At 42.3% G+C, this 27,274-nt stretch overlaps 1 protein-coding gene across 3 annotated transcripts in view; it reads left to right on the top strand.

Annotated features, from left to right (window-relative positions):
• The window catches only part of LOC134880020 (fibroblast growth factor 12-like), a 37,912-nt gene that overhangs the window by 3,098 nt on the left and 7,540 nt on the right, over positions 1 to 27,274 (top strand). The window contains exons 1-2 of one of the 3 annotated variants that reach the window (XM_063906678.1): positions 7,032 to 7,252; positions 26,496 to 26,606. In XM_063906678.1, the coding sequence (XP_063762748.1) occupies positions 7,147 to 7,252; positions 26,496 to 26,606 (217 nt within the window). In that variant the 5' untranslated portion in view covers positions 7,032 to 7,146. Of the gene's footprint in view, positions 1 to 7,031; positions 7,253 to 23,849; positions 24,049 to 26,495; positions 26,607 to 27,274 lie in introns of those variants that run through there. The other 2 variants (XM_063906677.1, XM_063906679.1) reach the window with 2 other exon arrangements.

Raw genomic sequence — 27,274 nt, 5'->3', positions numbered from 1 at the left:
AGATCTTGTACTTGAGTAAAGTAGATGTACTCAGGTCTTGTACTTGAGTAAAGTAGAAGTACTCAGATCTTGTACTTGAGTAAAGTAGAAGTACTCAGGTCTTGTACTTGAGTAAAGTAGAAGTACTCAGGTCTTGTACTTGAGTAAAGTAGAAGTACTCAGGTCTTGTACTTGAGTAAAGTAGAAGTACTCAGTCTCTTACTCAGGTCTTGTACTTGAGTAAAGTAGAAGTACCAGAGTGTAGGAATACTCTGTCACAGTGAAAGTATTCTAAATGTTCCTCCAGTGAAAGTAGAAAGTACTCTCCTCTAAATGTACTTAAAGTAGCGACAGTAAAAGTAGTCATTGTCTGATTGGTCCATTTCAGAATAATATCTCTGATCTGTTTTATAATGATTGATCATTAAAGTGTTCTCAGAGCTGGTAAAGGTGCAGCTAGTTTGAATGCTTTGTATACTGCAGGGTAGCTGCTGGATTTACTGCAGGTGAACTACAGTCTGATTTAAGGGAGGTTATATTTACCATCAGTAATCCAGATCTGTAAAGTCACTAAAGGGGTTACATACATGTAGTGGAGTAAAAGTACACAGTAGCAGAAAGTGGTACTTTAGTTCAGTACTTGATTAAATGTACTTTTTCACCTTAGACCTCTGCTGATGATTTCCTCATTTCCGGAGGTGTTTTAGTGCTATGCTCAGGCTGGATGTTTCTCCATGACGTTGCGATGCTTTTTTACACTCTGCTGATCTCATGTCAGATATCTGACTCAGCGTTCTTTGAAATAAGTAACAGGAAGTCATGTGTTGTGAGTCAGATCTGTGACATCAGCAGCAATTAACCATTAAAACTAAAGCAGTAGTCCAGTTTGAAGCAACACTTTGACATGTTTATGACCTTATTAATAGTTATAATTCACTATTTTGCAGAGAGTTAGATGTTGGGAATCATAACTCTCTCATAAACCTATAAATATCCAATAACTTCTAAACTACAGTACGGTCACATGACTTCAGGTCACCACCGCTAAGCTAAAGGAGGCTAATGTTGGGCTATAAAGGAACTACAGCACGGTCACATGACTTCACGTCACCACCGCTAAGCTAAAGGAGGCTAATGTTGGGCTATAAAGGAACTACAGCACGGTCACATGACTTCAGGTCACCACCGCTAAGCTAAAGGAGGCTAATGTTGGGCTATAAAGGAACTACAGCACGGTCACATGACTTCAGGTCACCACCGCTAAGCTAAAGGAGGCTAATGTTGGGCTATAAAGGAACTACAGCACGGTCACATGACTTCAGGTCACCACCGCTAAGCTAAAGGAGGCTAATGTTGGGCTATAAAGAACTACAGCAGTGAGTGTGTGATTGACAGGATGTGGGGCTTCAGAGAGATGTGTGTAGAGTGAGGTTTCAGTGTGTTTACACACAGATCAGCGTGTCGTATTGATTCTGGGATCAAATCCACAACTATCAGGACTGTAGTGAAACCCTACCCACACACACACCCACCCAGAGGAGTTGTGTGGTCGTTGTCATTTTGTATATCTGCTGAGAGACACCCAAACACTGTCTGTACCTGTGTGTGTCTCCTGGATTTGTGACAGAAAAGCAAATCACACACACACACACACCCCTCCTCCACTGGACATAAATAGCCTGAGATGCTGAGGTCAGCACAACCAGGATGATGAGTGTGTGTGTGTGTGTGTGTGTGTGTGTGCCCCCCTTATATTCTCGGGCCTCTCTTCTTCTTCATATTCTCTTTATTCAGCGTTTAACTGTTAGTGTTGAAATTAAACTGTATCAAACCCACAGTGGAGAACAACATGATGGTGTGTGTGTGTGTGTGTGTGTGTGTGTGTGTGTGTGTGTGTGTGTGTGTGTGTGTGTGTGTGTGTGTGTGTGTGTGTGTGTGTGTGTGTGTGTGTGTGTGTGTGTGTGTGTGTGTGTGTGTGTGTGTGTGTGTGTGTGTGTGTGTGTGATGAAGAGGATGAAGCTCTGACTCACTCAGTAATCGATGCTAAGTGGTTAGCTCGGCACTAATGCCTGCAGTGATGGAGGCTGATGGTTCCGACCGGCCGCAGAAATGTGGCGCTGCCCCTTTAAGAGCATCGCCATGGAGACTGTGAGGGCGGAACAGACCTTAAAGTGTACCGTCATGTAGAGAGTCAGCAGACCCTCTGTTATTTATGAGGCTCTTCTGCAAATGGGCTCACACACACACACACACACACACACACACACACTGGGTCTAATGCAAGGTGTTTGTTTTGTGTGTGTGTGTGTGTGTGTGTGTGTGTGTGTGTGTGTGTGTGTGTGTGTGTGTGTGTGTGTGTGTGTGTGTGTGTGTGTGTGTGTGTGTGTGTGTGTGTGTGTGTGTGTGTGTGTGTGTGTGTGTGTACAGGATGGATGTCTGAGTGCTGCAGCGCTGCATTAAAGCTCCCATTATTCCTGGCGTCACCTCCAACATACACACACACACACACACACACACACACACTGCAATGCATACGCAGCACACACACATTCACCCCGCCAGAGTAAAAGTCATTTTTGTGCAGACTGATGTGTGATGGCATTTAGTTCCACATTTATATTTATCCTGACACACTATACTATATAAATATATATATATATATTTATATATTTATATATATAAATAAATATATTTATATATATAAATATATTTATTTATATATATTTATATATAAATAAATATATTTATATATATAAATATATTTATTTAAATATATATAAATATATATATTTATATATATTTATAAATATATATAAATATATATATATTTATATATATAAATATATATATATATATATATATATATATATATATATATATATATATATTTATATATAAATATATATATATATATATAAATATATATAAATATATACAGATATTATGAAAATGTGTTAAAATAATGATGGACAGATTTCCAGACCCTCTTTATTGCTTACATCCCTCAGTAGCCTCAACTCCTTCAAAATAAGATCCTATTTATCCTCAGAACCAGAAATACTTTATTTATCCCAACCTGGGAAAATGTTTTTCATTGCAGCGGCGAAATACAAAAAGAAGAAGCAGAACAAATAATTAGAACTAGAAATAAAAATGAGAAATATACAAATGTGTACAGAGAGCACGTTCAGTCCAGTTCAGAGAGTCCTGCAGCCAGAGGGGAGTTATAGCACAGAGTTACTGCAGAGGGCAGGAAGGTTCTCCTGAACCTGTCCTGGTGAGGAGCTGGAGCAGTCTGTTGGAGAAGGAGCTCCACTGTCCTTCCAGCTGCAGGTGGGGGTGGGGGGTGGGGGTTTATCCATGATGGACAGCAGTCTGTTCAGAGTCCTCCTCTCCACCACAGCCTCTAAAGGGTCCAGTTTGAAGCGATGACAGAGCCAGCTTTCCTGATCAGTGTATTGATTCTGCTGGTGTCACCGGCCCTGAGGCTGCTGGTGCTCTGGTGATCCAGGGCTTATTGTCCGGAAAGCAGTGAACAGTTTTAGCTGGCAAAAACATTCCATTCCTCTGTCTGTCTGTCTGTCTGTCTGTCTGTCTGTCTGTCTGTCTGTCTGTCTGTCTGTCTGTCTGTCTGTCTGTCTGTCTGTCTGTCTGTCTGTCTGTCTGTCTGTCTGTCTGTCTGTCTGTCTGTCTGTCTGTCTGTCTGTCTGTCTGTCTGTCTGTCTGTCTGTCTGTCTGTCTGTCTGTCTGTCTGTCTGTCTGTCTGTCTGTCTGTCTGTCTGTCTGTCTGTCTGTCTGTCTGTCTGTCTGTCTGTCTGTCTGTCTGTCTGTCTGTCTGTCTGTCTGTCTGTCTGTCTGTCTGTCTGTCTGTCTGTCTGTCTGTCTGTCTGTCTGTCTGTCTGTCTGTCTGTCTGTCTGTCTGTCTGTCTGTCTGTCTGTCTGTCTGTCTGTCTGTCTGTCTGTCTGTCTGTCTGTCTGTCTGTCTGTCTGTCTGTCTGTCTGTCTGTCTGTCTGTCTGTCTGTCTGTCTGTCTGTCTGTCTGTCTGTCTGTCTGTCTGTCTGTCTGTCTGTCTGTCTGTCTGTCTGTCTGTCTGTCTGTCTGTCTGTCTGTCTGTCTGTCTGTCTGTCTGTCTGTCTGTCTGTCTGTCTGTCTGTCTGTCTGTCTGTCTGTCTGTCTGTCTGTCTGTCTGTCTGTCTGTCTGTCTGTCTGTCTGTCTGTCTGTCTGTCTGTCTGTCTGTCTGTCTGTCTGTCTGTCTGTCTGTCTGTCTGTCTGTCTGTCTGTCTGTCTGTCTGTCTGTCTGTCTGTCTGTCTGTCTGTCTGTCTGTCTGTCTGTCTGTCTGTCTGTCTGTCTGTCTGTCTGTCTGTCTGTCTGTCTGTCTGTCTGTCTGTCTGTCTGTCTGTCTGTCTGTCTGTCTGTCTGTCTGTCTGTCTGTCTGTCTGTCTGTCTGTCTGTCTGTCTGTCTGTCTGTCTGTCTGTCTGTCTGTCTGTCTGTCTGTCTGTCTGTCTGTCTGTCTGTCTGTCTGTCTGTCTGTCTGTCTGTCTGTCTGTCTGTCTGTCTGTCTGTCTGTCTGTCTGTCTGTCTGTCTGTCTGTCTGTCTGTCTGTCTGTCTGTCTGTCTGTCTGTCTGTCTGTCTGTCTGTCTGTCTGTCTGTCTGTCTGTCTGTCTGTCTGTCTGTCTGTCTGTCTGTCTGTCTGTCTGTCTGTCTGTCTGTCTGTCTGTCTGTCTGTCTGTCTGTCTGTCTGTCTGTCTGTCTGTCTGTCTGTCTGTCTGTCTGTCTGTCTGTCTGTCTGTCTGTCTGTCTGTCTGTCTGTCTGTCTGTCTGTCTGTCTGTCTGTCTGTCTGTCTGTCTGTCTGTCTGTCTGTCTGTCTGTCTGTCTGTCTGTCTGTCTGTCTGTCTGTCTGTCTGTCTGTCTGTCTGTCTGTCTGTCTGTCTGTCTGTCTGTCTGTCTGTCTGTCTGTCTGTCTGTCTGTCTGTCTGTCTGTCTGTCTGTCTGTCTGTCTGTCTGTCTGTCTGTCTGTCTGTCTGTCTGTCTGTCTATAAAAGCCTCTGCTGTGCAGGTGTGTTTGTGCAGGTCACGGGTTAGCACTCATTCCTGCAGCTCTCTATTAATTAAAACATTAATCAGCCTCACACACACACACACACACACACACACACACACACACACACACACACACACACACACACTCACTCTCTGCTGCTCTAATCCATATTCTCTGAGTCTCAGAACCGGCCTGTTCTCTGTGAGAGGGAAACGCTGCAGCATGAAGAGGCTCTGATGATGGAGGAGAAGCTTCCGGAGGAGCTGCAGCTGAGAGGAGCTTTAGAGAAAGCTCTGGTATTGATTTCATATCTGAAATATTAATCATCCCTTTACCTCTGAAACCTCTGCCGGAAGGAGAGGTTACTAATGTAATCATTACCTGCTGACGGGACGCCTCCACAGGAAGCTCTAAAAATCTAATGGGACATGTCTCCATGCTTTAATGTTCAAAAAGCTTTGAGTCTGCTCTGATTGGTCAGCTGGCTGGCTCTGTTGTGATTGGTCAGCCACTTAGCGATGTCCCACCCCTCAGCCTATCACGTACACATAGAAATACCAAACTGATGATGTGTGGTTCGTCCTGGTGGGGGCGCTGCTGTCTCACTCACAGGATGAAGATTTACTGCGAGTGTTCTGTAGTATAGTATTTCTCCAAGTTGTTCTTTTTGGATTTTTTCCTCAAAAGAAAATTCAAGTTTTTCCTAATCTTTTTTTCAGACAATTTAAAAGAAAATCGGACTCTTTTTTTCACCCTTTTTTCGGACAATTTCTCGTCTTTTTTCTGGAACATTTCCATCATGTTTCGGACATTTCTGGACTGACATGTGATTATGGTCTGTAGCAGCATCAGCGGGGTTAGTAATACCAACACAAACTGATGCAGACATTTGTATCATTAAAATGATGTTAAATCTTTATTGTTCCACAACAGTAAACACAAACACAGCCTCCCCTGTTAGTCCTGGTGGGGGCGCTGTTGTCCCACTTATAGAGGAGGATGAAGATGATGATGAAGAGTTACCTTCAGTCAGTGTTTTCAGACTTTTTTCAGATTTTTCTTAAAGAATTCTATTTAGTTTTCAGACTTTTTACACATATTTATTGAACATGTTTTAATCAATATTTATATCTAGAATCATTTTATTTTCATGTTCTTCATTTATGGGTCATAAGGTATTGGTTCTTCCCCCTTAAGAGAAACACCTGCGAGCTGGAGGAGATATAAATAAAAGTGTTTACACTCCGAGAATAACTCCTCTCCTCTTACTGACACACACACACACACACACACACACACACACACACACACACACACACACACACACACACACACACACACACACACACACACACACACACACACACACACAGTATTGACTTGTCTCTGGTGAGTTCACTGTCAGTAGTAACAGCAGCTCAAACTACTTTCAGTGATGAGTTCAATGTATGTCATTTTTTTAGAATGAATATTTATAGAAAAGGTTTGGGGAAATGTATTCCCGCTTTTTGCCAATTCTTTTTTTGGAGGGACTTCTGTGACTTATTCATGTATTTTGGCCAGTTTTTAGGAAATTGCATCACACATTTTGAACTCAATTTATGAGTTGTACATGTTTTTACGTTTTTCAGGGTTTTTTTCAGACAATTTCTTGGGTTGTCTTTCTTATTTTCTGACATTTCCCCCCAAAATTTGACTTTTTCAAACATATTTTCCGACTTTATTCAGATATATTTTTTCATATCTTTCCCCAAAAACAATCAGACATTTTCACTTCAATTTTCTGCGTTTTTCTCGCACATATTTTCTTACATGTGTCAGACTGCACTGACATGTGAGTGTCCGTGGTGAGTTCACTGACTGTAGGAACATAAAGGTGTTTAATAAATTAATTCTAATCTTTATAATCAGGTAAATCATCTGTAGTCGCCCCGCCCTCCCTGTCAGCGCCTCAGTATTAATGAGCAACAGCTGAGAGGCGTGTCCTCCCTGAGGCAGCCACACACACACACACACACACACACAGAGACAGGCGGACAGACAGACGTTAATGCCTCCTCAGAGAGTGTTTCGGCTCATTGATTACCAGCCCGGTGCTATCAGGTGTTCCTGGACGCACCATGACCCGGTACTGCAGCCTGCTGCGGCGCCTGCTGCGTGGACAGCGGCAGGCTGAGGAGGCAGACGAGGAAAAGGGCAGCACTCTGAAGGAGAGCAACCTGCAGGGTGAGTGCTGTTCTGACTGGTAGAAGAGCACCGGGAATACTGGGAATACAGCAGAGATAAAACCATTACTTTAGAATCAGAGACCTTTTATCTGTCCTGCAGCGGGACATCGTGACAGGCACAGCGAGGAGAAGAGACCTACAGATTAAAAAAGAACAAACTATGCACACGGTAAATAAGTAGTGTATTTGTTTTAAAATAGTGACCGTATTGAACAGAAAGGTAAACAAATAGACGTGAGATTGCAGGAGGGTTCATATTTTCAGACTGTTATTAAATAATATGAATAACTATGAGCAGCTGCTGCACGCATGTCCACGTTTTACTCCTGAATTCTTACAGATTTAATACTTTACTCAACGCTTGAGAGAAAAGGCAGCAATCATTCATTCCTGATATATTCACCTGCAGATAGTTCGCTGGATGAATGGTAACTTTCATCCAGGTCTTTAAACGCCTCCTTTTGTCAGAAAAATATTCACTTTAGTGTGAAATGAACCTGAGAAAGTCCTTGTTTTAGAGTCTGGACACAACGTTTTACAGACAGTTCTGCAGGAAACGATGAATAGATTACGGAAACAGTTCTCTCCGACTGTTCCCTCCGACTGTTCCCTCTGACCGTTTTCTCCGATTCTTCTCGCCGACAGTTCTCTCTGACTGTTCCCTCCGACAGTTCTCTCTGACTGTTCTCGACAGTTCTCTCTGACTGTTCTCTCCGACAGTTCTCTCTGACTGTTCTCTCCGACAGTTCTCTCTGACTGTTCCCTCTGACTGTTCTCTCCGACAGTTCTCTCTGACTATTCTCTCCGACAGTTCTCTCTGACTGTTCCCTCCGACAGTTCTCTTCCCTCCGACAGTTCTCTCTGACTGTTCCCTCCGACAGTTCTCTCTGACTGTTCCCTCCGACAGTTCTCTTCCCTCCGACAGTTCTCTCTGACTGTTCCCTCCGACAGTTCTCTCCGACAGTTCTCTCTGACTGTTCCCTCCGACAGTTCTCTCTGACTATTCTCTCCGACAGTTCTCTCTGACTGTTCCCTCCGACAGTTCTCTCTGACTGTTCCCTCCGACAGTTCTCTTCCCTCCGACAGTTCTCTCTGACTGTTCCCTCCGACAGTTCTCTCTGACTGTTCCCTCCGACAGTTCTCTTCCCTCCGACAGTTCTCTCTGACTGTTCCCTCCGACAGTTCTCTCTGACTGTTCTCTCCGACTGTTCCCTCAGACTGTTCTCTCCGACTGTTCTCTCCGACCGTTCTCTCCGGACTTGTTGCACATTTTCTTTGAGTTTTCTGCTGCTGATTGTGAAAGAGCTGCAACTAAAGCTGGTTCTGAGTGAACCTGCAGATCCTTTAGTCTGTAATATTTGATCTGAGAAATCTCCAGGGAGAGTAATGGAAAAAAATCAGGTTTAAAGAGTTTTCAGGCCCAAAGTAATGTTCTCACTATTTTAGTTTAAAGATTAAAAGATTGCTTGAAAAATAATAAATACATTTATGAAAGGAAACATTTTTAGGGACAACTTTCATAAAAGGACAAACATTTTTGAAAAAACTAAACAAATGAAAAGCAAAACACCTTCTCTGTACCGTCGACATAAACAGCGTCATCTATCTTAATGTTAATCACTGCAATCAACAGTCTTTTATTTACAGCCTGTTGTTGTTTATCTTATATGTTTATAGACGTGTGGGTCTGCCAGTCTCCTGCTCTCTTAAGGAGAGGTTGTGAAGGATCAGCTGTTCAGAGGACTGGTTTGTCTCCTGTGAGAATAACATGCAAACAACATGCAAACACACCTGCCCTCAGCAGGGGGTCTGCGCACGCTGCTGCCTGCTTTAATGCAAATTCAAATTCAGACAAACGTGATGTCTAATCAAACTCACGGAAGAAACTCATCCAGACATTCTGACTCAGTAAGCCTTAGGATTCATAAACAAATGTACACTCACACACACACACACACACACACACACACACACACACACACACACACACACACACACACACACACACACACACACACGTAAATACAATAAGATAAACAACAACAGACTGTAAATAAAATACTGTTTATTTACAGAAGAAGTTTAGGAAGATTTTCCAGACATTTTTCAGGCAATTTCCACCCTTATTTCATAGATTTTTTTAAACATTTCTTCGTATTTTTACTTTTTATTTGTATTTTTTTACGATTTTAGAAAAAATTCTTTGGATTCATTTTTATTTTTCAGGTATTCTTTTAAACTTTAATAAAAACAAAACAGTGAGAAAAATGTCACGTGTTATAACGCTGCCTCTTTTGTTTAACACATATGTATGTATTTATTCTGCTTGTTGTTGGAGGCTTTGGTCGTGACTGACAGGAATCACGTTTCAGTTCTTCAGAGCGACCCGGTCCACCTCAATGACCCTTACAAACGTCAGAAAACCGAACGCTCTCCCTGATCCCAATGCAGCGGCATTTAGTCATTGATGATTAAAGTGTGGTCAGGGTAAATGTAAAGTTAATAAAGTCCCCCCTCGCTTCATTCAGGGAGTAATAACACACATTAAAATCACACGTTAGTAATTAACCAAAAGGAAACGTAAGTCTCACTTTTTATTCAGAGCGTCCAGATTAAAAGTTCTGCTGTCGACGGAAAAAAGCACATATTTTTAGCTCCGTAACCTAAAAACAAAGTGTGTGTGTGTGTGTGTGTGTGTGTGTGTGTGTGTGTGTGTGTGTGTGTGTGTGTGTGTGTGTGTGTGTGTGTGTGTGTGTGTGTGTGTGTGTGTGTGTGTGTGTGTGTGTGTGTGTGTGTGTGTGTGTGTGTGTGTGTGCAGCCTCTCCCCACACACAGAGAAATGTTGCTCTCGTTGGATGATCTCACTGAGGTAGGCTGTTGAGGGCTTTGTAAGTGAGGAGTAAATCTTGAAGTGTGTTTGATGGGGAGCCAGTGGAGGATAGGGGTGATGTGGTCAGAGCATCAGGGTGATGTGGGCGTTGGGCAGAGGGGTTTTGGACCGACTGTAGTCAGTGAGGGTGTCTGCAAGTGAGCCAGAGAAGAGCTGCTCCTGTGATCCAGCCTCTCTCGGATCTAGTTAAACACTGATGAACCTTCAGCTCCTCCTCAGCTCCTCCTCAGCTCCTCCTCAGCTCCTCCTCAGCTCCTTCTCCTCAGCTGGTAATAAACCTCTTCAGGAGTTCATGAGCTGCTATGCCGCCCTCTGCTGGCCACTGACAGGAACTGCAGCTCCAATAACAGACCAGCAATACACCCTATCATTTTTGTATCTGTCTCTGAGTTTTGACGCTACTTTTGTATTAGCTTACCAATCTGTCAGTCTGTACTAAGAGAGCAATTGTACCTTAAAAACCTCCACTGCTGAGATAGCAACCCACTGCTAACCCCACTCGTCTTTCGGCGTCCTGCTACAACTTCGGTGACATAGATAGATAGAAACGGAGGATGAAACCCTCTTTATTTGTCACATGCATGCACACAGCAGAGCACACACAGTGAAATTGGTCCTCTGCATTTAACCCATCCTAGTACTAGGAGCAGTGGGCAGCTATCGTGCAGCGCCCGGGGACATCAGCCATATCCGTATGAATAAAGTCCATAGCCTTGACCAACGCTCGCGTTATATCCACTGAGGTTCCCGACGCCGGTTCGTTTACTCTGGGAGCGCCACTCCTTCCCTGTGGACTGCAGGACGCACCAGCGCGTCTCATCTACGTCATCAGAAAGCTGCCGCTCATAACACTATTAGGAATCTCTCCTACCTCACAAAACACACACTCCCCTCTGAACAGCTGAAGCCTGCCAAACTTGCCTCCCCTAACACACAGTCTCTCACCAACAGATCACTGGTTTTAAATGCCTTTGTGAAACTTGGCATCACAATGGTGAGTAGCTCTCCTTAAATGAGGCTACACCTCCAGGATGCAAATACTTTGAGAAAGCACGCAACTCTGGGCGGGGTGGGGGGCTAGCACTGATTTATCGGGACACTTTTTCCCTGGTTGAAATCCAGATTGCTGAACTCCCATCATTTGAGTGTCTAGTTGCTCAATGCCTTGCTCCAGAACCCCTTCAAATCACCTCTGTCTATAGACCACCAAGGGCAAATAAAACCTTCATCTCTTCTCAGGTCTGCTCACTACTGTATGCCCTACTTTCAGCAGGCTGGTGATCCAGGGGACTTTAACATTCACGTGGATGCTCTTAAATGCACACTGGCCACCGACTTCCTCAGCCTCCTGGACTGTCTCCCTCTTACCCAACATATACACGAGCCAACCCATAAACATGGCCACACCCTTGATCTTGCCATCACTGGTGATGTCACGGTTACCAAAACCCACACTTTGGATATTGGCATGTCTGAGCACCGGATGGTGCTGCTGGATGTCATGCCTAACCGAGTGGTTCCTTACCATAACCTTCCGTAAGACCAAGGACATGGACCATAGTCAGCTTACATCTGCTCTCTTCTCCGGTCTATCCAGGCCCCATGCTGCATGTGCTCCGATATAATAACACCCTGCATGAGTGTCTAGACAGGTTGGCACATGAAAGACCAGAATGGTGTCTTTCCATCGCTCTGCCCCGTGGTACACTGACCAGCTCAGAGCCCAGAAATCTGAGGGTCGGAAGATTGAGCGCAGATATAGGCAAACTGGCCTAACTGTCCAGCTGCTCTCTTTTAGAGATCACCAGAAGGCCTATTCCACTGCAGTGAGAGCAACCAGGTCAGCCTGCTACTCCAGTCTGATGAGACAAATCGTACAATCCAAAGCACCGGTTCTCCACACCGGTTGCTCAAGCCTAGTGAAGCCTCATCAACCACGCCCTCAACTGAGGACTGCGACCGCTTTATGGACCTTTTTAAAACGAAAGTCGACAACATCAGGCTTAACATCACCAAAGCCTCCCCAAATCAACCTGTCTCCCTTTCCTCCTGAAGTAACGCTGTCGACTTCACCAACCCTGAAGTGCTTCACGGAGGTGACGCAAGCTGATCTTTCAAAACTCATCTCAGATATGACCTCCTCCACCTGCGCCCGAGATCCAATCCCCACCTCACTACTGAAAGCCTGCTCTCCCTCCATTATTCCCACTGCCACCACCATCATGACCAAATCCCTGTTGAGTGGTCAGGTTCCCCCCACTTTCAAGCAGGCAGCCATCAAACCAGTCCTGAAGAAACACAGCCTGGATCCTGAGGTACTCTCAAACTACCGCCCCATCTCAAACCTGCCTTTCTTGGCAGGTTCTGGAAAAAGTTGTGGCCCGCCAGCTTCATGAACGACTCAACTCTCACCAGCTCAGTTTCAGACCATCTCACAGCACTGAACCGGCTCTGGTGAGGGTCCTAAATGACCTGCTGATGGCGGTTGAGTCTGGCTCCCCAAGCCTTCTCATCTTGCTGAATTTAAGAGCAGCATTTGACACTGTTGAACCTCACATCATGTGTCAGCGTCTCAAGGAGGTGGGAATCACTGGCAAGGCTCTGGACTCTTTCAGATCATACCTCTCAGGAAGACAGGAATCTGTCCGAAAAAACACCTCCAACACACACTGCGTTACCTCTGGTGTCCCCCAAGGGTCAGTCCTGGGGCCACTTCTCTTTTTAGTTTACATGCTGCCTCTGGGACAAATACTGAGGAGCCATAACATACTCTTCCACACAGATGCTGATGACACACAGATTTCCCTCCAAACTGCCCCGATAAACATCTAGCACTTTCAAAGCTCTCCAGATGCCTGCACCACATACATCACTGGATGAGAAATACCTCCCTCCAACTAAACAGCAGCAAATCAGAGGCCATTCTCATTGGAACACCCCGTCCATTACTGAAAGCAGACATCCCTCAAATCCTCATCGATGGCCACTCCAGTCCTTTCCCTTCTTGTCACAAACCTAGGCGTGAAACTGGACTCATCCCTTTCTTTCCAAGCACACATCAAACGTCTGCAAAGCTTCGTACTCCCACCTGAGGAACATCTCCAAAATGCGACAGTCGCTCAGCAAACAGGATCCATGGCTTTGTCCCCTCCCGCATTGACTCCTGCAATTCTCTGCTTGCTGGCCTACCAACAGAAACAGCTCAGAGACTGCAGTGTGTACAAAACAGTGCCGCCTGGATACTCACCAAAACACGCAACTCAGAACACATCACCCCCCTCCTCCACTCACTCCACTGGCTCCCTTAACCCACCGGATCAACTACAAAGTCCTCACCATGGTCTACAAAGCCACTGACCACACAGGCCCCCCCTACCTACAGGACTTGCTGAGTACACAACACTCACAGACATCACGCACCCTCAGGTCCTCCAGCACCAATCTCCCAGCTGTTTCCGGACTAAGCTGGCCAGCATGGGAGAGCGTGCTTTCTCCTCCCTCGGCCCCCCCGTCTGTGGAATCAGCTCCCAGAAGACTTAAGGACCTCTTCAAGAAAGACCCACCTGTTCCTCACCGCGTTTCCCTGACTGTGCTTCATTTTGTATTGAAACCTTGTATGCTCTGAACCTCTCTCTCTTGTCGTTCTGACTCTCAGCTCCAGAGTTGAATTTTTAAATGATTTTTTAATGTATTTGATGAAATATCTCCTTTCTCCCCGTAGCACTGTGAAGCACCTCCAGAAAACCTCTACAAATACAACACATCATCATTATTCAAATATAAATACATTTTCAAAACAATATAAATCAAATGTCCAACAAATATTTAAAGCCGAATGTTTCAATGAATTAGCGTCAGCAGTGATCCGGGGGTTTGGATAACTGTCCTTAAGAAACGAAAGACATCAGTGAGATATCTCCGTAATGTTCGTGAAGAATTATAATTACTGCGTCAACAAGATGTACTTCAGTCAGTGCTGGACTGTACCACCAAACTACATTTACCCAGCAGTATTACACAACAGCAGTAGTACTTGTGGTATTATCAGTAGTAGTACTTGTGGTATTATCAGTAGTAGTACTTGTGGTACTATCAGTAGTAGTACTTGTGGTACTATCAGTAGTAGTACATGTGGTATTATCAGTAGTAGTACTTGTGGTATTATCAGTAGTAGTACATGTGGTATTATCAGTAGTAGTACTTGTGGTATTATCAGTAGTAGTACATGTGGAATTATCAGTAGTAGTACTTGTGGTATTATCAGTAGCAGTACTTGTGGTATTATCAGTAGTAGTACTTGTGGTATTATCAGTAATAGTACATGTGGTATTATCAGTAGTAGAACTTGTGGTATTATCAGTAGTAGTACTTGTGGTATTATCAGTAATAGTACATGTGGTATTATCAGTAGTAGTACTTGTGGTATTATCAGTAGTAGTGCTTGTGGTATTATCAGTAGTAGTACTTGTGGTATTATCAGTAGTAGTACTTGTGGTATTATCAGTAGTAGTACTTGTGGTATTATCAGAAGTAGTACTTGTGGTATTATCAGTAGTAGTACATGTGGTATTATCAGTAGTAGTACTTGTGGTATTATCAGTAATAGTACATGTGGTATTATCAGTAGTAGTGCTTGTGGTATTATCAGTAGTAGTACATGTGGTATTATCAGTAGTAGTACTTGTGGTATTATCAGTAGTAGTACATGTGGTATTATCAGTAGTAGTACATGTGGTATTATCAGTAGTAGTACTTGTGGTATTATCAGTAGTAGTACATGTGGTATTATCAGTAGTAGTACTTGTGGTATTATCAGTAGTAGTACTTGTGGTATTATCAGTAGTAGTACTTGTGGTATTATCAGTAGTAGTACATGTGGTATTATCAGTAGTAGTACTTGTGGTATTATCAGTAGTAGTACATGTGGTATTATCAGTAGTAGTACTTGTGGTATTATCAGTAGTAGTACTTGTGGTATTATCAGTAGTAGTACATGTGGTATTATCAGTAGTAGTACTTGTGGTATTATCAGTAGTAGTACTTGTGGTATTATCAGTAGTAGTACTTGTGGTATTATCAGTAGTAGTACTTGTGGTATTATCAGTAGTAGTACTTGTGGTATTATCAGTAGTAGTACATGTGGTATTATCAGTAGTAGTACTTGTGGTATTATCAGTAGTAGTACTTGTGGTATTATCAGTAGTAGTACATGTGGTATTATCAGTAGTAGTACTTGTGGTATTATCAGTAGTAGTACATGTGGTATTATCAGTAGTAGTACTTGTGGTATTATCAGTAGTAGTACTTGTGGTATTATCAGTAGTAGTACTTGTGGTATTATCAGTAGTAGTACTTGTGGTATTATCAGTAGTAGTACATGTGGTATTATCAGTAGTAGTACTTGTGGTATTATCAGTAGTAGTACTTGTGGTATTATCAGTAGTAGTACTTGTGGTATTATCAGTAGTAGTACTTGTGGTATTATCAGTAGTAGTACATGTGGTATTATCAGTAGTAGTACTTGTGGTATTATCAGTAGTAGTACATGTGGTATTATCAGTAGTAGTACTTGTGGTATTATCAGTAGTAGTACTTGTGGTATTATCAGTAGTAGTACTTGTGGTATTATCAGTAGTAGTACTTGTGGTATTATCAGTAGTAGTACTTGTGGTATTATCAGTAGTAGTACTTGTGGTATTATCAGTAGTAGTACTTGTGGTATTATCAGTAGTAGTACTTGTGGTATTATCAGTAGTAGTACTTGTGGTATTATCAGTAGTAGTACTTGTGGTATTATCAGTAGTAGTACTTGTGGTATTATCAGTAGTAGTACTTGTGGTATTATCAGTAGTAGTACTTGTGGTATTATCAGTAGTAGTACTTGTGGTATTATCAGTAGTAGTACTTGTGGTATTATCAGTAGTAGTACTTGTGGTATTATCAGTAGTAGTACTTGTGGTATTATCAGTAGTAGTACTTGTGGTATTATCAGTAGTAGTACTTGTGGTATTATCAGTAGTAGTACTTGTGGTATTATCAGTAGTAGTACTTGTGGTATTATCAGTAGTAGTACTTGTGGTATTATCAGTAGTAGTACTTGTGGTATTATCAGTAGTAGTACTTGTGGTATTATCAGTAGTAGTACTTGTGGTATTATCAGTAGTAGTACTTGTGGTATTATCAGTAGTAGTACTTGTGGTATTATCAGTAGTAGTACTTGTGGTATTATCAGTAGTAGTACTTGTGGTATTATCAGTAGTAGTACTTGTGGTATTATCAGTAGTAGTACTTGTGGTATTATCAGTAGTAGTACTTTGTGGTATTATCAGTAGTAGTACTTGTGGTATTATCAGTAGTAGTACTGTGTGGTATTACAGTAAGTAGTACTTGTGGTATTATCAGTAGTAGTACTTGTGGTATTATCAGTAGTAGTCTGTGGTATTATCAGTAGTAGTACTTGTGGTATTATCAGTAGTAGTACTTGTGGTAGTATCAGTAGTAGTACTTGTGGTATTATCAGTAGTAGGCTTGTGGTATTATCAGAAGTAGTTACTTGTGTATTATCAGTAGTATACTGGTGGTATTATCAGTAGTAGTACTTGTGGTATTATCAGTAGTAGTACTTGTGGTATTATCAGTAGTAGTACTGTGGTATTCATCAGTAGTAGGACTGTGGTATTATCAGTAGTAGTACTTGTGGTATTATCAGTAGTAGTACTTGTGGTATTATCAGTAGTAGTACTTGTGGTATTATCAGTAGTAGTACTTGTGGTATTATCAGTAGTAGACTTGTGGTATTATCAGTAGTAGTACTTGTGGTATATCAGTAGTAGTACTTGTGTATTTAGTAGTATTGTGGTTTATCGTGTAGTATTGTGGTATATCATATAGTCTGGGTTTTCATATAGTACTTGGTATATCAGTAGTATTGTGGTATTTCGAGTAGTATTTGTTATAGTAGTGTATTGGGATATCGTTAGTACTTGTGGTATATCGTATTCTTGTGGTTTTCATAGTAGACGTGTATTATCAGTAGTAGTACTTGTGGTATTATCAGTAGTAGACTTGTGGTTATCAGTGTGTCTTGTGGTATTAAGTGTAGTGTTGTTGAGGATTATCAGTAGTACTTGTGGTTATCAGAGTATACTTGTGGTATATCAGTAGAGTATTGTGGTATTTCAGTAGTAGTATTGGTATATCAGTATGAAATTTGTGGTATTTATCAGGACTGTGGTATTATCAGTAGTAGTATGTGGTATTACATAGTAGTACTTGGGTTTACAGTAGTAGTATTGTGGTATTCTGTTTTTTATACATTTTGGTATTATCGTGTATATGTGGTTTATCAGTAGTATACTGTGGTATTACAGTAGTAGTATGTGGTATTATCGTAGTAGTCTTGTGGTATTATCAGTAGTATTTTAACTTTTTTGGTATTTTTGTAGTAGTGCTTTTGTGGTATATCAGTTGAAGGTACTTTTGTGGTATTATCAGTAGTAGATTGTGGTATTTTTTCATAGTAGTCTTGGTATTACAGTAGTAGTATTGTGTATTCAGTATATACTGTGGTTTCATAGTAGAAATGTGGTTTATCAGTAGTAGTACTTGGTATTATCATAGTAGCTGTGTATTATATGTGTACTTGTGGTATATCAGTAGTGTATTGTGGTATTATAGAGTGGCTTGTGGTATTATCAGTGTAGACTTGTGGTATTATCAGTAGCATTTTAAAACTTGTGGTATATCAGTGTAGTACTTGTGGTTATCGTAGTGTACTTGTGTATTATCGTGTAGTATGTGGATTATCAGTGGTACTTGTGTATTATAAATTATCAGTAGTAGTACTTGTGGTATTATCAGTAGTACTTGTATTATCGTAGGTATTATCATGTAGTACATTATTAGGAATTGTGGGATTATCAGTAGTAGTACTTGCGGTATTATCAGTAGTAGTACTTGCGGTATTATCAGTATTACTTAGTACTTGTGGTATTATCAGTAGTAGTATTAAATATGTGTCTGCAGTCTGGCTGGCCTCCAGCAGAGGGCGCCGTGTCTCCAGTCTTCACACTTGATTTTTTATTAATAATAAAACTTGGATTAAATATTTTATCTTATTATATAATATTATTTCTAAAATGTTAAACATTTTAAATGAGTGCAAAAGGTTATTTTAGCTTTTAGAAATGCAAATGTTTAAAAATATATATTTATACATTTGCGTCATTTAGTTTATTTTTATAGAACTGAGAATTCAGGTCACAACCTGATACAAAATAAATAATTGAAATATATTTCAAATGTATATAAAGTATATAATGTAAGAGTACTTTCCCTGGTGTTGACTGATTCATATAAGATCAGATGTGCCTTTATTAATCCCTGTGGGGAAATTCAAGTGTTTAAGCACAGCAGAGGAGAGGAAAAACAGGACAGGTTCACTCAGGATGTCAAACACACATTAAAATACAAATTCTAAAACCCCCCAAAAAAATCCAGATAAGTAACGAGTATTGTTAAAGATATTGGTGTGCAGTCCGGTTACTGTCAGGGGGTCTCATGGTGAACCCCTCTGTGTGCAGTCCGGTTACTGTCAGGGGGTCTCATGGTGAACCCCTTGGTGTGCAGCCCGGTTACTGTCAGTGGGTCTCATGGTGAACCCCTTGGTGTGCAGTCCGGTTACTGTCAGGGGGTCTCATGGTGAACCCCTTGGTGTGCAGTCTGGTTACTGTCAGGGGGTCTCATGGTGAACCCCTTGGTGTGCAGTCCGGTTACTGTCAGTGGGTCTCATGGTGAACCCCTTGGTGTGCAGTCCGGTTACTGTCAGGGGGTCTCATGGTGAACCCCTTGGTGTGCAGTCCGGTTACTGTCAGGGGGTCTCATGGTGAACCCCTTGGTGTGCAGTCCGGTTACTGTCAGGGGGTCTCATGGTGAACCCCTTGGTGTGCAGTCTGATGGCTACAGGCACAAAGGAGTTCCCAGCTGTTAGTGCTGTGCCGAGGTGGGATGAGTCTGTGGCCTTCCTCCCCAGCCTGTCAGCCTCCCTGATGCTTTGTAACAGTAAATAATAATGCTTCATAAAAACAATAACATCAATTATTATTGATCCGTACAATACTCACTTTAGCATGATTAGTTTATGAATCTATTTAAAGCTTTTACATGTGTTTTATTTAAAGTGTCCGGCATTAAGCACATCTAATTTGATAAATTGTGACTTAAATATGTTTTGTATATTTATTGTTGTTTTACATTGAAGTACAAAATCCAGATTGACCTTTATATTTATATCTAATTTCATAAATAAATAAATTCATATTTTTGTTTTAATTTAATTATTATTCTTAACACCCCCCCCCCCCCGGACTACATTACCCACAATGCACTTCTCCCTCCTATAGCTGTGGGACATCACTTACTGTAGTGCAAGGTCCATATTTTACTTCTTATTCTAAAGTATAGCGAGTTTTCCTGACCCAGTTTCCCCAGGTGCCTGCATTACCCACAATGCACTGTATTACATTGTTGTACATTTAGTTATATAAACATATTTATGTGTGTGTGTGTGTGTGTGTGTGTGTGTGTGTGTGTGTGTGTGTGTGTGTGTGTGTGTGTGTGTGTGTGTGTGTGTGTTGACCGTCAGCAGGGTCTGTGTTTCAGTGGATAAGGATTATCTTTCACATCCAGAGATGAGTCAGAGAGAGACAATGCAGCCTCCCACTCCGAGTGAGTGTGTGTGTGTGTGTGTGTGTGTGTGTGTGTGTGTGTGTGTGTGTGTGTGTGTGTGTGTGTTTGAATAGATAATACCTGTCATCTCTATTGCTTCGAAATGCTGCTGAATCTGTTTCAGTAAATAAATCCCTGTGTGATTCTCATGAGTCTGATGGAGACGCTATGAAATCCCTCTGAGTACTGCGAGTAGTCTGAATACTGCGAGTAGTCTGAATACTGCGAGTAGTCTGAGTACTGCGAGTAGTTCGAGTACTGCGAATACTCTGAATACTGCGAGTAGTCTGAGTACTGCGAGTAGTTTGAGTACTGCGAATACTCTGAATACTGCGAGTAGTCTGAATACTGCGAGTAGTCTGAGTACTGCGAGTAGTTCGAGTACTGCGAATACTCTGAATACTGCGAGTAGTCTGAGTACTGCGAGTAGTTCGAGTACTGCGAGTAGTTCGAGTACTGCGAATACTCTGAATACTGCGAGTAGTCTGAGTACTTCGAGTACTTTGTGTTCTCTGTGGTGGTTGAAGTCTCCCTATGACTTTCTGCTGCCCTCTGATGAGGCACATTGTCCATCGATCAGGAAACACCTGAACTACACACACACACACACACACACACACACACACACACACACACACACACACACACACACACACACACACACACAAAGGACTGAAGTAATAGCAGTACCACCATCGATACCACAGCTCATTAACACCCTGAAAGTGTGTGTGTGTGTGTGTGTGTCATTATTCAGCAGGACTTTAAGGTCAGGACCTCCAGCTGTGATGCTGCGCCTGTGTGCACACTAACGGCCTCTTGTGCAATAACAATAACATCTGTATTTGTTGGGGAATTTAAAAATAAACCAGACCGTTTCAAGTCGTATTAAAATAAACACACATTTTACAAAAAAGTCAGAAAAATACAAACATGAATCAAATGGGATAATAAACACATTTAAATGAATTAAACAAATTTAAATAATAAACCAGAAAGACATTACAATTAAAAAGAAGGGAAATGATAAATAAATACAAATGGTTTCAAATTAAAATAAAGTAGATATTACAAAAACAAGTCACATAAAAAAAACTATAAAATCAAAAGTCAGAACTGTTTTTCCATGACTGTCCTCTCAAACTGCACCTTCACTGGGCTCTGAGAGCAGCTGATCAGAGAGTGATGAAGACGCTCCTCTTCCTCTTCCTCTGTCTCTCAGTCCCTGTGCAGGTAGGACGCAAATACTCTGAAAATAATTAAAGAACTGACCCCGTTATCTCTCAGACAGGCCTACATACAGCCACGGTGCGTTCACTGACTCTGTGGTGCATTCACTGACCCTGTGACTCAGTGGTGCATTCACTGACACTGTGGTGCATTCACTGACCCTGTGACTCAGTGGTGCATTCACTGACCCTGGGACTCAGTGGTGCATTCACTGACACTGTGGTGCATTCACTGACCCTGTGACTCAGTGGTGCATTCACTGACCCTGGGACTCTGTGGTGTGTTCACTGACCCTGTGACTCAGTGGTGCATTCACTGACCCTGGGACTCTGTGGTGTGTTCACTGACCCTGTGACTCAGTGGTGCATTCACTGACCCTGGGACTCTGTGGTGTGTTCACTGACCCTGTGACTCAGTGGTGCATTCACTGACCCTGGGACTCTGTGTTCACTGACACTGTGACTCAGTGGTGCATTCACTGACACTGTGACTCAGTGGTGCATTCACTGACACTGTGGTGTGTTTAGGGACACTGTGACTCAGTGGTGCGTTCACTGACCTTGGGACTCTGTGGGAAAATGGGAGGTCGGAGTGTCTTACCAAGAATTCTAATAATAATAATATATATTTTAGATAATGTTTTTATTCGTCTCATATTTAGTTTTTATAATTTATTTTGTACTTTTGTTCATTTTATAGTTGGTTTATATTTATTTTAAATAATCTAGTTTTATTTTTTGTTATACATTTACTTTTAAATAAAGCTTTATAATATTATTTTGAAACTGGATCTACTACTTGGGGAAAATCAATGACAAAAATTTCACATTCACAAGTCCTGAATTATAATCTGCCTGTGGAGAAATCTCATGTAGAGATGGATGCAGCCTGCTGGGAGTAGCTCTCTCTGGGATCAGTGTCCCCTGCAGATGTCTCCTCTTCCTGCAGGGTCTCGGCTGATGGAGGTCTGAGGATGATTCAGATGCATGCTGCTGATCGGGCAGTGAGCGTGAAGCGGGTTTATGTAACGCTGCAGTCTCAGCCTCGACAGGAAGTGCGTGAGCAGCAGAGCGAGAGTCTCCCATCTGCAGAACTAGGTCGTACCTTTGATTTGAACATGCATTTAACCAGCAGTGAAGCACCGTGAGACGAGAGGGTCAGGAGCATCTCACCTGCACCACTGCACCTGTCCACACTGAGGAATGCAGGAAACACTCGGATCGGAAACGGTCTTAAATCTCATCTCATTTCCCCAAAAACTCGGCCAGTTCTTCTTCAGGTTCTTTTCCTTCTTCCCAACTGGAGGACAATGTTTAACAAGACAATGAGACAATAATTTAGACGCTTTTGTTGCTTTTTATTTTTACCCAAAACTCGTCTGAAGCGTCTCAATGTTCCCAGACTCAGTCTCCAGCCGGCTGAATGGAAATCAAAAATCCTGCCCCGCTCCAGGTCAGTCCCAGAGTCCTCCAACAATACACCTTACATATGTAAGAGACACAGAGAGGAAAACCCCCCAAAGCACAGGTATGAGGCAGAAAACTCCTGAAACCAGACTGGGTTTGATCTGGGTTTGATCTGGGTTTGATCTGGGTTTGATTTGGGTTTGATCTGGGTTTGATCTGGATTTGATCTGGATTTGAGTCTCTTGCTGTTTACCTCCAGCTGATCGGGGAGCGGATTCAGAGAAGGTGGACTGATGTGGGAGCAGCATGAAACATCAGGCAGAGGAATATTTTTAGGATCTTCTTCCAGCGCTGTCTCTCTCTCCTGTTATCTCTCAGCCTCGCATCATTCAGAGAGGAGGAGGAGGAGGAGGAGGAGGAGGAGGAGTAAAACAGAGCAGAACACTGACTGTGTGTAATCTGCTGCTGGATTCTTTCTGTGGGATTATCTCCACCTTGCTCCGGGGTTTAGATGGACCTTTTCTTCTTTCTGTAGCTGCGTTTCTGCCGTTAAAAGATGTACGCGTGAACGGGACAAGACGTCACATCCCCAGATACTTGAAGTGGTCTTCATTCATGGCCGGAGCATCGGTCCTTTAACGCACCTTCTGAGCGTGCATCAGCTGCAGCCATGTGCTTCTGAAGCAGCCTCAGATGGAGAGGGATGACGGGTTTCAGACGAGGAGTCGAGGCTGTTTGAAGCCAAGAAGGTTTCAACTTCCAAACTCCTGATTTATTCATCCAGAGTCGATCAATAATTAAAGGCAACAAAGTCGACAAGCAGAGCGTTCGTTTTTTATTTTCTGCACATCTGCAGAGGCTCCAACTTCCTGCACTTTGAGGACGAAAATCTTGAGAGAGACGTGCAAGACAAAACCACTTTCCTGCACTTTTTAAAACGTGTCTAACATTTCTTCAGCTGCAGAATAAGTCCTTAGCTGCTGGAGACAGACGCCTCAGGATGGGGTCATAGGGCCAACAAATAATGACAGCTGTTGTGCATTATTAGGACTTTACTCTCCACATTATGACTTGCTTCCCTCTCTCTCATCTGAGAACCCTCAGAGGTGATGTGGTCTAGCAGGAGACTGAGCATCAAACACTGAGGATGTGATTCCTTTAACTCTGAGGTTTCCTAGTGTTCTCCTCTCCAAACACGGACACGTAACTCAGCTTTTCAACTGTCTCACCATGGAGCGACCGTAACACGTTCAGCCCGGCGCGTTTCTCTCTCGGAGATGTTCCCTGTTTTTTCCTGAAGAAGCGAGCGTCCTCAGAGATTCGCTCCTCGGGTCCCCGGGGAGATGGCGGCGGCCATCGCCAGCTCCCTGATCCGACAGAAGCGTCAGGCCCGCGAGACCAACAGCGAGAAGGTCGCCACCAACAAGAGGAGAACCAGTCCCAGCAAAGACCCACGCTCGCTGTGTGAGCGGCACATCTTCAGCGTCTTCAGCAAGGTCCGCTTCTGCAGCGGCAAGAAGAGACCCGTCAGACGGAAACCAGGTGACCAAACAGATCTCACATTTACCCGACAACTCAGCGTCTTTAAGGTCTGTAGTTCCTTTATAGCCCAACGTTAGCCACCTTTAGCTTAGCGGTGGTGACGTGAAGTCATGTGACCGTGCTGTAGTTCCTTTATAGCCCAACGTTAGCCACCTTTAGCTTAGCGGTGGAGACGTGAAGTCATGTGACCGTGCTGTAGTTCCTTTATAGCCCAACATTAGCCTCCTTTAGCTTAGCGGTGGTGACGTGAAGTCATGTGACCGTGCTGTAGTTCCTTTATAGCCCAACATTAGCCTCCTTTAGCTTAGCGGTGGTGACGTGAAGTCATGTGGCCGTGCTGTAGTTCCTTTATAGCCCAACATTAGCCTCCTTTAGCTTAGCGGTGGAGACGTGAAGTCATGTGACCGTGCTGTAGTTCCTTTATAGCCCAACATTAGCCTCCTTTAGCTTAGCGGTGGTGACGTGAAGTCATGTGACCCTGCTGTAGTTCCTTTATAGCCCAACATTAGCCTCCTTTAGCTTAGCAGTGGTGACGTGAAGTCATGTGACCGTGCTGTAGTTCCTTTATAGCCCAACATTAGCCTCGAGAACATTAGCCTTAGAATTTATTGTATTTTAATATTGTGTGAAGGTAATATCCGACCTCCTTTACGTCTACAAAGAGGATGCTGGTTTATTTGTTCGTAAAGGAAACAGCGCTGCTGTAAATACCTTCCTCTCTGCCAGTGTTTCTGTCGTCAGGCTCAGGTTTGATGATCTCCAGCTCTTCAGGAAGCAGCGTGATATTTTCCACCTCAGCGTCTCTCAGATATTTTCACACAGTCCCACACACGTTTAAATATAGCCTCCTGCACACACTGGATTATAAAGCATATATACATATATATATATTACAGCTCAGAGAATGAAACACAAAGACAGTAAATTAAAGAAAAGAATGATGTGCTGCTGTGAACACTGTAAACGCCTGATATCACATGAGGTCTCCTTCAGCCCCAGATGTTTTACTCTTCAGGTTGTTTGAGAGAGGAGTCGGACTGCTTCCAGTTGGAATCAGGCTGTATTTTCAGTTCAGTCGCTGCTCCACATTAGCCTCTCTGTATTTTTGGACCTTCTGGCCCACATTGTCCTCTGGAGCCTCAGTAGCTCTGTGTTTACCATTGTGTGTGTGTGTGTGTGTGTGTGTGTGTGTGTGTGTGTGTGTGTGTGTGTGTGTGTGTGTGTGTGTGTGTGTGTGTGTGTGTGTATCGTGGGATGAAACTCCTCTGAGGTGTGTGTTTTACCTCAGATGGAATACATGGGAAGAGGAAGATTATTTATTTTGCTCTTTGAGAATATAATACAAATATCCAGAGTGTGTGAAGTTTGTAGTTTAAGTTTGAATAAGGACCCAAATATTGTAATAAAATTGTGACCAAATCTTTAGAAAAAGGTTTACATTTTTACAAGATTAAACAAAAAGAAGGTTCAAAGGTTGGAAATGTTAGGTTGGATTGAATAAAACCTTAGATTTTATTCAATGAACTTTGAGAAACTAAGTGAAACGTTAAGAATGAAGTCAGGATGTCAACAAAAGAATGTAGAAAACATGAATTAGAAATCTTCAAAGTATATACAGATGTGGAATACATTGAGAGTATTTAAATACTTTACTCTGTGGAATGAGGAGGTATGGACAGATGCATATATTATGTATAACAGATGTATATTATATATAGATATGTGTAATATATAGATGTGTATAATATATAGATGTGTGTATAATACACAGATGTGTATAATATACAGATGTGTGTAATATATAGATGTGTGTAATATATAGATGTGTGTAATATATAGATGTGTATAATATATAGATGTGTATAATACACAGATGTGTATAATATACAGATGTGTATAATATATAGATGTGTGTAATATATAGATGTGTATAATATATAGATGTGTATAATATATAGATGTGTATAATATATAGATGTGTATAATATATAGATGTGTATAATATATAGATGTGTATAATATATAGATGTGTATAATATATAGATGTGTGTACTATAGTTCAGCAGTCTTACAGCCTGTGGTATAAACCTGTCCCTGGGTCTGGTGGTCTTGGTCCGGAAATCTTGAGAATAAAGTGGAATTTTGTTATGTTATGCTGAGAGTCCAATTGTGGAGGCGATCAGATCAGAGAAGAACAATGAAAGAAGAAATAATAGCAGTTAAATAAAATAGAGGAGATGAAGTTTGAGACTGTTAGAGACTTCAGAATAAAACTCATCCAGTGTTAGAGCAGGGAGAGCTGAAGGTGAAGAGGTGCTCATGTAGCTGCTGAATAATACATCCTAACTACTCCTATATCTGTGTGTGTGTGTGTGTGTGTGTGTGTGTGTGTGTGTGTGTGTGTGTGTGTGTGTGTGTGTGTGTGTGTGTGTGTGTGTGTGTTGCAGAGCCGCAGCTGAAGGGCATTGTGACGCGTCTCTTCAGCGAGCAGGGCTTCTTCCTGCAGATGCAGCCGGATGGAGCCATCAGCGGGAACAAGGACGAGAACAGCGACTACAGTGAGCCACACACACACACACACACACACACACACACACACACACACACACACACACACACACACACACACACACTGAATACTTGTAGACGCACAGGTACATACTTAGAGTACATAATGACATAATGGACTACAAATTCAGACAAAGAATTCTACTTTTTATTGAATGAAAACTTAAAGACACAGAAATAAAATACATTGATTTTAGATATTTTTTACAAATATATAAAATAGAACAATTCATTTAAAACAGGTATAAAATCTAAAAATTGTAAATAAAATTGATGAAATTATATTTTGAAAAGCACAAACACTGATAAAGAGAAGAGTGATATTCATTATTTAGGGAGGGCTCAGGATTACAGACCCTGCTGTCTCTGAAACCCTGGGTCTGGAAACAAGCAGGAGGAGGAGGAGGAGGAGGAGGAGGAAAAGGAGGAGGTTTTTTGGTTTCTTTCGTTGTGTTAAATAAAGGAGGATTAACAGCAGCCATCGCCACAGGCCTCTTTTTCCTCTTCCTCTTCCTCCTCCTCCTCTTCCTCCTCCTCCTCACCCACACTGCTCAGAGGATTAAAGCACTTCTCATCCCTTTATCTCCCCCTTATGTTCCCCCTCTCTCTATTCTCTGTACATCAGGCCGGGCACATGCAGAGTTATTTTAAGGACAGC

The sequence above is a fragment of the Eleginops maclovinus genome, chromosome 18 (assembly GCF_036324505.1).
Source record: "Eleginops maclovinus isolate JMC-PN-2008 ecotype Puerto Natales chromosome 18, JC_Emac_rtc_rv5, whole genome shotgun sequence".
In the NCBI taxonomy this organism is placed as follows: domain Eukaryota; kingdom Metazoa; phylum Chordata; class Actinopteri; order Perciformes; family Eleginopidae; genus Eleginops; species Eleginops maclovinus.
This window is presented reverse-complemented; position numbering and strand designations above follow the sequence as displayed.